The following is a 12,144-nucleotide window of genomic DNA, read 5'->3' as shown; positions in this document are numbered from 1 at the left end:
TTCAACTTGTTTGGTTCTTTGACTTACTAATGCAGTACAATTTTCTCAAGTAATGGGCATGCAAGTTGATTTTTCTTTTTCTTTTTTTTTCCTTGGTTCATCAAAGCAGTTGTAATATGCACGTACAAATCCAGAAAAATCATAAGACACCCTCAATAAACAAGTAACTCTAATGCTGATGCAGTGTGCAACATGAAAAGCTCTAAAATGTGCACAAGGAGAATGGATGTGAACCTGAGATAGAAAAAGGAATTCAAAATGAAGTAAAGCACAGCTATCGATAGTGTGTGTGATTAAGAGTAGAATCTTAATTATAGACTCACAATCCAGAATTACTGCATTGTTTGCAAGTAATTATGTCAATGAAGTGATTCAAGATGCAAACCAGTGATCAAAATCTGGCTGGTCAAGAGAGTGGCTGCTTAGATCCTGGTGCTGTCCAAGGGGAGAATCCAAATTCAATACTGAAGTTGTGTGGTTGGTGGTATTTGGGCACTTGTAAGCTGAATACATAAACAAAGATCTTCCTGAGATTTCACAAAACAGTTATTTTCCTAAGAGGTATTTGCTCTTATATTTCAGCTCCTTACCTCTAAGTATTGTTTAAAAAACCTCAGAATGCACATAGTAATTTTCCTGGGGAAAGCATGTTATTTTGAGAAGAAAAACCTCAACCACAAAGCCCTTCTCTGGATATTGACACAGATGCTTTTCTCACCAAACCTGATTTTCCCTCCAAAAGTTGGAAAATCCCTCCACTAAGTGGACAAAATTTTAATAGCAGTGTGAAAGTTTTAGGGAGCTAATTATGGATAATTGAAAGCAGGGAGTAGGAATGAGAATACTTAGGTGACCTTAATTCCAGCTGTCACTAATACACATTACTATAATGAAACACTCATGTCATTACATGCCTTTGAAATTGGTTGCACCAAGCATAAGCATGGTACTTTAAATCCTGACGTTATCCCATATATTAGTCCTCTTAATTTCTTTTATCCGAAAGAACAATCTTTTTAGGAACTATTGTACAAGGACAATTATTCCTCTTTTGCAGATGTGGCCTCTGGGAACCATCCAGCTGAGCTCCTTATTTCAGTGCAGTTCAGGCAGTGCTCACTCAGCTCTCAGCTTTAGCTGCCCTGTTAGGTTAAACTCTGTGAGAAGTTTGTGATGTCATTTGCTGGTGTTTGGGATCACACAGCCCTTGCCTGCTGTGAGACCTGCTGTCTTTGTGTGTGTGGTTTCTGATGGGAAGGTTGCTGACCCTCTGGTTTTCTGGAGGCACGGGGACCATTGCACTTGCTGTCCTCCAGGTCCTTTTTCTTCACCTCAGGCAAGGACTGTAGCTGTGGGGCTGTGGTAGTAATTGGAATGTCTGTTTCCAAGGAGAGTGTGATGTCCACATCCTGGTTTGGTCCCTGTCAGTCTTTCTCTTTGCATTCTCTCTCAACCCCTTAGCTGAAATCAGGGCAGGAAAAATATCAGGTTCTCAAAGGAGCAGCTACTGGATTTATATTATGGTCAGCTCTGGGGGTCTCAGCATGTTGAGCTGTAAATTGGGGAGAGTCACTGAATCAAGTGGTATGTTTCCATTAATATTTATGGTCAAAAAGCTTTAAAAATCACTAATAATAGGCTTTACATTCCAAGTAGCTACTGAGGTAAGAGGAAGAATGTAGTATGAGGATAGCTGTTGAAGGACTAAACTGGCAGCAGGCAAAAAAGCAATACTATTGAGCAGCAAGAGGCTTTCTCCTCGCAAGCCTGAACACTTTTGAACATCCCATGCAAGTAACTCAGTGCCTTCAGCAAATATTCCTGAGGAGAGCTCTGTCAAATTAGATTTAAGATAACTTTTTGATAAATCTTGTGACCCAGTGTGTGGTGGCAGAGCAGTGTGTGGTGGGAGAGGGTGAGGACTTGATACTGCCAGCATTGTTGGGTCACTTCCAGACACAGCCACACATCTGGGCAAAAGTCAGTTCCATACTACCCCGGAGTGATGAGATCCCTGTTGTGACCTATTTCCAGAGCTTGGGTGTTTTTTGGGTCCCAGGGAGGAAGGACATTGTGTGCCTCTGAAATCACAAAGATTTTTACAAAAAGAATCTCAAAGATTTCAGTAGGTTGCTCACTGAAAGGGCGTTAGAAAGTTGAGCATGGTGCGACACAAGAAAAAGGTTATGAGATCTGGAGTTTTTTGAGACAGAGTAGGACATCTTGTTCGTCAAAGTATAAAACAACTTCTGACTACAAGGAACAAGGAAGCATTTCCTTTTTTTTTTTTTTTTTGGGTTTGTACAGGTGGGAATGTTTTGCCCTCTTACTGCATCTTTGGTGCTAGCCACTATTAGTTACTATATTGGAAGGACCAGCACTCAGGAACATAGTCCAGTTTGTCTAAGAAAATTGTTCTGCATAGAGAGAAGTGTAGTAAAAAGTATAGAGAATGTGAAATTAAACTGAGGAAGTTAGAAATGTCATTAAGCCAAGCTAGCCAGCAAACACCAGCTAAAAGAAAATCTTGTTTGGACGAATGCTAAAACAAAGGCTGTCAGGAAATGACTTCTCACTTGAAAGGAGCAGGACTTAGCACTTGGTTCAGAATGCTCATAGACCCTGCCTGCAGTGACAGCTATCACAGTTGAGCTGTTGCTAGACAAGGGCCAGGAAAAACAGTGAGATGCACTTAAACAGTGGCGATTTTAGGAGTGTGGTCATGACAGTGTCACTTTTGAGGGGCTGTAATCAAAGCAAAACATTTTAAATGAGGGTAAATGCTTCTCCCAAGCAGGACTAGGTTACACCTAGTCATTGGACAAAGTCTTAGCTGCTTTTGCTCCCAGTGTTGTAACTCAAGCGGACAAGAAGCTATAAGCAGGCTGGAGAGAAATGTTTTCTTTTTGGTGTGTGAAAGGCTTAGCCAAAAAAAGAACTGTAAAAAATATAAGGCAGAACATTAATCTCTGAAAACTTTTATCTGGAGGCATTGTCCTACATACTCTCCTCTTATATAAACTCTGTGTGAATATAAAGATTACTCTTAATAGTTCAGGTTACCAAAATCGTGGTTGGAGGCAAGAAGAGATTTGGGTCATATTTGCCAAATGAATTCATCAGCAGGTGAGTGGTAGGCCACAGTGCTGAGGTTTGTCTAGCCTTTCTTTCATGATAAGACACAGTAGATTGCAAAAGTAAAAAAAGTTAGCTCATATTTAAAGGTGTTAAAGGCCCTGCAAGGTTCACTGAAAACGAAGCCACCCTTCAGTTATTTTTTTGTCTGTGGGTGATGTAGTGCTAAGGCAACCCTTAAGGGTGGGAAAGTTAGTGACAGTGTGTAATGGGAAAAGTGTCTACTTTCCCATTTAGATATGAAAGTGTGAAAGAGAAGGAAAGTTAACACAAATTTAGTATAATTTTAAATCATATGCTTCCTGTTCTCCCCATGAAAATAACTAACATGCTTTCTGGATTAAATGTTAATGATAGTTTAGTTGCATTTGGATTCCACAGATTCTTTTTGTTAAAAGCACTGTGTGTAGTTGTGTTTTGTGAGACATCACTGGAAGTCTTTGTCTCTGCTGCAGCACATGGTGCTCCTAATCAGACTGTATGGGACATTTTGCAAGTAGTCCAGGTTGAGGAGAAAAGGAGAAAGCTGAACATGTTGGGAGTACAAAAACCACAATCACAGCTGCTTAGGCTGTAAGAAAGATACACAAAAGAATGAGTGATAGAAGTAAGGATCCCTGTAACTGCTGCAGAAATGCAGGTGGAAAGTGTAGCAAAACCACTTGACATCTGAGACAGTAAGGTATCTTGAAAACACAACTGCCGGGAAGAGATAAGGGATTTGGGAATGTTAAATGGACACAACCCTCTCTAGCAAGGGATTTCAAATTCCTGCCTTTTTCACTCCCAAGCTGAAAGTCACTCTGCTTTCACTGGTACTTGTTAGCAATGCAGCAGCTTGAGGTGTAGCTCAGCCCAGCACAAGGCTGTCTTTTGATTGCAAAGAAGTCCATGTCCCTAAGATCTCAAAAGTTCTCAAAGCCAATGCAGCTGAAGATAGCACATACCACTGCATGCCACAAAGCTGGCAGTGCTGCTTAGCCACATGCTTCTGCTTACACAATCACTGGTGAAGCAGTTAACACTGCAACAGAAATGATAAGCCAACGTTATCATTAGAAAAAGGCAAAACAAAAATCCCCCTTTTTGTCTAAGGGCAACTTCTTCCAATAACCAGGGGAGGTTGTGGTGGAACAGGATGCAGAGTTATAAGAAATAAAACTCTTTTTAACTGGATGCATCATAAAATGCAGTAATAGCAGCTGGCAATCTGCAAAGTGAGAGGATAAAATGCATTCTGCATATCTACAGTAGCTTGTTGCAGTTGAGATGTCTTTTTCTATAGAATTTTGTCTGTTCCAAATGCCAAACTAATTGCAGATAACTGCCAGTAAGAGCAAGGTAAAACATCAGCATGACCATTAAAAAGGTTTCTTTTTTTCCTTACTAACGCATGCTTAAAATCACCTTAAAATAATCATTGTGCAGTTTTAATCTTGAAATTGTTCTGCTTCAATATATCCCTGTTTAATGCCATGAAGCTTCATCTTGTGACACCCAAGGCTGGAAAAGGGTGTGTGGGGGGGAGTGTTCCTTGGGAGGAATCACCCCCAGATTTCATGCTTACATGCTTGTTTCTGTATCTGACATATTTCAACATACTAGTAGTTTGAGAACCATCATTTTTTCCTTTCCTTTGGAAAACAGAACATCTTGAGACATGGCTAAAATAGACTGCCTTTAAGGGCTAAAAACTAAAAAAGACAGCTTACATGAGGTTGCAAAGCATTTCTGTGCAGTTTTTTCTGTAATGTATTTGATGTTTACAGGATATGTTCAATTTACTAGGTCTTATTGGTAGGAGGAGTTGCTGCATAACTCATCAGTGACTCTGCTATTTCTCAATCCTTCAGTTATCCTGAGCCATTCCTGGCAGAATTTCATGCCATGTTATATCACACTGAGCTGTCTCAGACTGATCATGCAATCTTGAGATGACATCTTGACAGGATGTGGTTAAGCAGGAACCAGTAAAGATGTTATTTGGGGATCGATTCCTCAGGAGTCCTAGATTTCCAGTTTCCGATGAGGATTGCTTGACGATTGTCCAAACATGTGGAAAATCACAAGGGTGATAGGGGAACATGATAATTGAATAATAAATTGAAATTATTGGCAGTTTTGATCTAGATTTCTACAAGAGTAAGGGTAAATGGTGTGCCAGAAAGGACCGCTACAAGAGAGGGTGAGTGCACTGCAGAGCACAGCATGCTGTATCTGTTCTGTGGGCAGTCTTCAGGAAGCTGTGCTTTGGAAGACTGCACCACTGTGTTGCAAGGATGTTTATGTATTTCTCATTACTCCTTGGAGTGGATGAGACAGCATTGCAGTGGCACACTGATGTAGCCATAGGACATTTAGAAAAATGATCTTGCTTTTTTATGATATGCCTTTTAGGTCAAATGGGAAATGGTTAGAAAAGGTCTGTGACAAATGTTACGTAGAGGCTGATCTGCATTATGTTTCTTGGCTCTTTAAGCCATCAGCTTGTAACTGAATGCTATTTTCTGAATGCTCCTTCCAGCAATATGTCCACTTCCATTCTTTTTTGTTGTTATCTTATATTTTTCTTTTTTCAACAGATCGACAAGACATTTTACAATTCCATTTTAAGGAAAAAATACATCCGTTCACGCTTAATCAGAGTGAGGTATGTGAGATTATAATAAATGCACGCAGCTGAGGTAAAATTAAATGTACAGCAAGACCAGCTAGATCTGATTCAGTAAAATGTATTGTGTGTAAAACCAGAGCATAATCTCTAATTGAGCATAATCTGGTTCTGAACCTTGCTCTCCTCTGGATCTTAATGCAGAAGATACCCTTCAGTCAGTCCAAATTCCAACAAGTTTGTGTTCAGATCTTGAGCAAGCTTTAGTTATTAAAGCAGAGATAACTAAAGCTATCTAAAACCAAAAAGGATTTTCAAAACTATTTCTTACACTCTAATGGAGATGTAATTTCTAGCATTGCTATTGCACTGGGCTTGTCAAGTAAAACCAGGCTGTGCTGGCTCAGAAAGTTCTACTTATCATTGTGGCTCTACGAATGGCCATAAATAGGTGCCCAGGGAACAGTAGCAGCACAACAGACATATGATAACTGCTTCTTGGTATGCTCCCTGCCTCCAGGTATTTACTGCTTGGGAGTTCTTGAAGTGGCTGTGCTTTTTTTAGCAGCCCTCAATGGTGTTACTTCCCAAGGACTTGTCTATTGTCTCTTGGACTCTTTGGTGCTCCTCAGTCCTTTAGGAAGGAGATACTTGTGAAGAAGTACCTTCTTTGGATCATTCAATGACCCCTAGCTCTTCTGCTGAAAGAGATGATGAAAAGTTGATCAGTACCCCTCCTCTCCATGCAATTACTGATACTGGACACTCCCATCCTATTGCTTTTCTCTCTTGTATTAAATAAGATCCACTCTTTTTAATTTTTTTTTATTTTTTTTTTTTTTTTTTTTTTTTTTAGTGGAAATCTCAGTCTACTCAGCATCCTCTGCATTCAAACTGTATCTTATCATCCTGTTCCATACATCTTTCAGGTCTGCTGTTCCTGCTTTTTTGAGATGAAGGGGTCAGACCCATAGCTGAGATTATCATTGAGCAATGTGGAGCTGTTTTTCCTCTTTCACTCTCTGTTCAACTGCCAGTAATACATAATGATTGATCACTGATCACTGTTAAGTGTTAAAAATGATCTTTTTATATAACTGTCTATTGTAGTAGTATGATCTTGTTCCAGAGTGACAGTGCCCATCACTTTGCAAATATACCTTGAATGTCTTCACAATCGTAGACTTAAGCCGCAAGACTAAGATCTAGAGATCTAATCCTTGTGATTGTGTTTTTTCTTGTTCTTACATGGTTCGTGACATCCTGCCTCTTCCTCTACCTTAGCTTAATCCCCAGTTACACACAAGTCATTATTAGAATGTAGCTTTAAGGATATTTTTGGTTCTGACTAGAGTGTTGCAAGCATAGGCAGGGTGATTTAGAGATCTGAGAGGCCAATATGTAGGGATAGGTGGTATTTTTTACTACTTCTTGTTCCCAAGGACAGACTGAGGTACTTGTGATGTTTGCTGTGTTGGATGCAAAGCTTGTTTGTTTTTTCAGAGATGCATTTTTTATGCCTCTTCAAAGGCTCAGACTGCAAGTTTTTTTGAGCAGGATCATGGTTGTGAATTTACTTAGAAAGGATTGTGCGTATCTTTTGGCTCAGTATAAGCAATGCATTAATAATAATGCCCACTGCTCACTGAGAAAGACAATACTTATCTTGACTAGGTGTCTTTGGCTCTGCATCTCTGCTATATAATAAGTGAATCAAGGTGGGCAGTGCTTACCTGAGGGTTTCGAGAGGTGTGGCGTGCTTGCAAGAGCTGATATGGTAATTCCAGTGTGGCATAGCACAGGAAGAGGAGTGGGGGGAGAGATGAGGGAACACCTCAGAAATGCAGAGCAACACCCACAGTTGGATCAGATAATATCTGGAAAATAAACAAAGTGGCAATCATGCTGAAGAAAAGTTCACATATGACTTCTCAGTCTCAATTATGAATGAGATCCTTGAGGCAAGGAGTGCGTCTTTCTGTTCACCTACGAACCACTTGGCATACCTTGGTGTGCTCAAAACACATGGCCTTTTCTTTGCCTTCACTGACAATATCAGGAATGTCTGTTTCAATTTGGTACATGATCCTTTCAAAGACTAAAGCCTGATTGCATGAATTCTGTGTAAGCTGCCTGTCTTCTATTTTTCTTTATGTAATTACAAATTTCCAAGACAGTGATATAACTAGGAGATCTTCTCTTTTCCTTTCCTATCTAAAGATAGGGCAACTTGGTTTTAGCTCTCCCCCTCTATTGGAGTAACTGTGATTTCATCTGCTGTGGCTTCTGTCTCATTGCTTCTTGGTTCAGGTGGGAGGATGCACAAGAGAGAAGGTTCCTGGTGCAAGCTCTTACCTTCCCTTTGTGATGAGCAGGGGATAAGCCATCTGCAAGTACAGAGACAGATTTACTATGCCAGATTAGTCAGTTTGATGTTTGTAGTCTATCATTCCATCTATTGCAGTATCTGATGCTTTAAGGAAAAAGAAAGACTACTACCAGGTAAATTCAGCCTGTTCTCCTTTTTCTTTCCTTTGATCTTACATTAAAATGGTGGAATTGTGTGTCTCAATGTGTGTGCTGCTTGCACTTTTCCATGAGGTGTTAAAGGCCCCTTTTGTGATCCATCTCTTTGACTTTAATAAATAGACTGTGGGTATGCTGCCAAGTTTCATTTATTGTTGCACAACATGAGGTTATTAGGAACATTCTCCAAGGGGTTGCTGTGGTAGAATTAGGTTGTGTGGTCTCTCCCCATCCCCCAAAAAGATCCAAATACCTTTTTGATGGTGATTTTAAGTTTTTATTCTGTATATGTACAGGGCTGTTGAAAGGTCTGTGTAGATCCCATTAATCATCTACCTCATGTTTCTGAAGTGTTGTTTATCCAGCTTTTCATTACAATCAAATCAGTTCATTCCTTCCTCTCTTCTGTCTCAGGCATGTAGTCAGCAACTGCTTTTCAGACTGTTATTGGTCTAGCCATTTGTTCACAGAAAGCATCATGCCACCTCCTAGCCTACGATGCATTTGACTATGCAGTGTTCTTGGATTTCTCTTGGAAATTCCTTCTCACAAATGTTTGAAAATGTATCTAATCTTTTATGTTACATTGCCATTGCTAGAACAGTTAAGATGAAAGCTAAGAAATGCAGAAATGGGCTGAAGGTAACGAGACTCTTTCATTGGTTTGTAGCCCAGATACTGATGGTGTGATGGCAGAGGCTTTGCTCACATTCTGGTTCTCCTCTACGGATTCTAGAGAAACATTGCGGGAAAGAGTTGGAAAGATCCTACGGAGGGGCCTGAAAAAATACAAAGGACCTCTGCGAATAAATGCCCGATCTTCTACCGTCTCAAGTAAGTATATTACATTTCTTTAAAAAGTAATTCTCGCCATTTTCTGATTGATGGGACTTGGTTTTTCCCTTTTGATGATAGCTTTTGGTGTTACTGTGTCTGAATGATAGTCTTTTGTGCTCCTTAAGTAGACCAAAATCAGCAGCAAACCCCCTAAATCTTTAAAAAATATCTTAAATATGGACAAATTGGAGCATTTACTTTGTGGTTTCACAGTACAGCCTCAGCCTTCCTCCAAATGGCAGTACTGACTTCATGTTACTGTCATGGAGCCTGAAAGTGCAGGAGGTACACTTGGATGACAAGGGGAAAGAACCAATACTGAAAAAATAGTATTTGGTGGAAGGATCAAAATCCTTGCAAATTCCCCAGAGGAAAGGCAAAGAAAGGCATAATGTTCTTACCTACATGACTTCTCAGATAGGGATTCTATCCCCTTCTTCACAAAGCAGACATGAATCTGCAAGATATGAAATTAACTGCATTATCTTCTACATTTCTGTTCTGCTACAGAATTTTTGTGCAGGCTTAGAATGTCGTCTCTGTCTTGGCTTCAGTTATACATAGTCAGCAGTGTTTCTGGGTGTCAGACTTTTCAAGAATGAGTTGCTGGTTGGCAGGTAGGGACAGATACTTGCTCCATTTATTTTTGCAGAACTGCTTATTTCTAAGTGCAAGACTGACAGTACAGTAATTAGGGTGGGTGCTTGCTGCTTGCTATTCCACACTAGACTACTTGAACCAGCAGAAATCTGTGGAGGTTAGAAAGCTGTATTTAGAGAACAAGAAACCTGGGCCAGATTCCATGCTGGATAGATCCAGACTTCCTCCCACTAAGAAATGAGCAGAAGCAACTTCTTGTTCCTCTTCTTGGTGCTTGAACTGGGCATACATTTGCATTGTGGTAATGCAATGAAACTCAAATATGAGCTGTCACATCCCCATTGTTTCCTGATGGGCCAACCAGCCTTCCCCTTTGGAATGGCTCAGAATGATAGGTGACATCCCTCTGGGCAAATAATCACCATTTCCTTGCAGTGTTGTTTATTCCAGTAGTTCCTGTTCAACAAAGTGCACATGTAAATTCTCCCAGATAAAAATAGTGTGTGGGCACCAGAGAGATTGAAAGAGTTTTGTTTTTTGTTTACACAGTTGGGTCATGGGTTAATGAATTTTGAATCTTCAGTTTAATTTGATGCTTTACATAAAGGATAAATTTGGAAAGAGTACAAAAATTATTGTTGAAAAAGGACTGTGATCTTATCAAATCAAGCTACTTTTATTCAGTCTGGTAAATGTGGGAAGCGACTCAAAACTCTTTTAGTTGACCTTGAACTGCACCAGGATTGTTACAGTAATGTACTAATAGCTAATTAAAAAATTGGCTAATACAATTGAATTGCAATGTTTTCATTATATAGTCTCACTAAGAGATGGCATCTGTATTACTTTATCAAAACTGTGTGACAAACTTCATGTTGCTTTTCTTGGCTCTCCCAGCCTAATCATAAAACACTGACTACACAGGTCAGCTACTCATTACAGGACTAGCATTGTGCAAGTGACACAAAGGAACATAAACAATACCTTGGCATTTCTAAGAGACAACAATAAAAAGCTGTCCAAAAAAGTTATTTTTGATCTTTCTTTGCTAATAGGATTTCAGCAGTGGTATGAAGCATAGGCCAGCTCCTGAATGCTGTTGCCATTTCAGGTCAACTCAGGAGAAAAGTACAGAATGGAGAGCTCCTGTGCTTTTAGAGGAGATGCTGGTCTCAATTTATAAAACTTATTCCTCATACCAGTGAGAAGTGACAATTTTCAACAGGCCCTACAGGTCCAGAGAAGAATTTAGGTTTTGCATTTTCTACTTTTCTTTCCCCTCCTGAAATATCTCTTCCATCTTGGTATTTAAACCACAGAAGCCTAAGAAGCCCTAGTTTTTTTTCCGTGCTCTGCAGGCACCTTTCTAAATCTTGCTTCATTGTACCTTTTTGCCAACTGGAATCGTTATTAATCCTAAGGCATTTTTAAAATGACACTTTCATAGTGGCTTGTAAAAAGTCATTAACTTGTTCTTTGTAACCACCTTATCAAAAGATTCTAATTTAGGGGCCACAATATAGCTCAGTTTAGCTGAGCATAGCTCACTAGTTGAACAAATCCAGGTCAGGCACTTATCTATATTGCATGCTAGGGGGAGTCTGATAAAGGGAACCTCCTTAAGTCTTCCTCCCCCGAAATAATCACCTTGTTGTTCAACACCATGTCTCAACTTGTGTTTCACTCACAAGTATTTGCCTTGAGAATCAGCTCAAGCAAATTCCTCCAAACTGGGTGCTACACTTGGGAACTTCAAGCTGCAGTTCAGGGCAGCACTACAACACTAGTCTGCCAAACCAGGGGTAGAACTTGCTTTGCCTCAGCATTCCTGAGGATTGGGAATAAAGAGGGGATGAAGTTCAAACTGACAATATTTTCTTAGTTAATTTTTTTCTAAAACAGACAGAAGCTTGATCATACATACGTGAGAAAACAGAAAGTGTGCAAAACTTCAAGGAAAACAACATATTACTGTCTCTGGTTTGTCTGTCACTAAACTGTAGATGTTCTTTATGTAAGACTGCAAAAACACATTTTTGTCAGGGTACCTTCAAATGTATTTTTACTGAAGCTCCTTCTTCCTTATTTAGCTAGATATCAGAGTCCCCTGGTCAAGGATGGTTTACATTCAGACATTCCTTCTGGTTTTGATAGAAAATAAGAACTGATAGAATTCTCTGCACTTGTGTACAAACCCCACTAGAAGCCCAAATATTTTCAGTGAACAATTAAGCAAACTAATTCCTACCTTCCCTGAAGAGCAGTGCAAGGGCAATCAAAGTGAGATATCAAAGTGTCAGATGGCTTGGAAACACCCATGTTAGGACTTGCTCTTCCACTGGCACTAAAAGAAGGTGTTGCAGTTTGCCTTCTGTATAGTTCTGGCAACAAAGAGCTCTTCCTACAAGGCTGATTTATTTTCCTGAGGGTTTCTT

At 39.8% G+C, this 12,144-nt stretch overlaps 1 protein-coding gene across 1 annotated transcript in view; it reads left to right on the top strand.

The window, feature by feature from the left end:
- The window catches only part of LOC310909206 (transmembrane protease serine 11E-like), a gene marked incomplete at both ends in the record, with an annotated part of 40,199 nt that overhangs the window by 16,156 nt on the left and 11,899 nt on the right, over nucleotides 1-12,144 (top strand). Inside the window, 2 exons of the mRNA XM_083860800.1 lie at nucleotides 5,718-5,785; nucleotides 8,943-9,106. Of these exons, the coding sequence (XP_083716926.1) occupies nucleotides 5,718-5,785; nucleotides 8,943-9,106 (232 nt within the window). The remainder of the gene's footprint in view (nucleotides 1-5,717; nucleotides 5,786-8,942; nucleotides 9,107-12,144) is intronic.

The sequence above is a fragment of the Zosterops lateralis genome (assembly GCF_965231275.1).
Source record: "Zosterops lateralis genome assembly, chromosome: 5".
Lineage (NCBI taxonomy): Eukaryota > Metazoa > Chordata > Aves > Passeriformes > Zosteropidae > Zosterops > Zosterops lateralis.
Note: the sequence above shows the minus strand (reverse complement) of the source record. Positions and strands in the feature narration are given on the sequence as shown.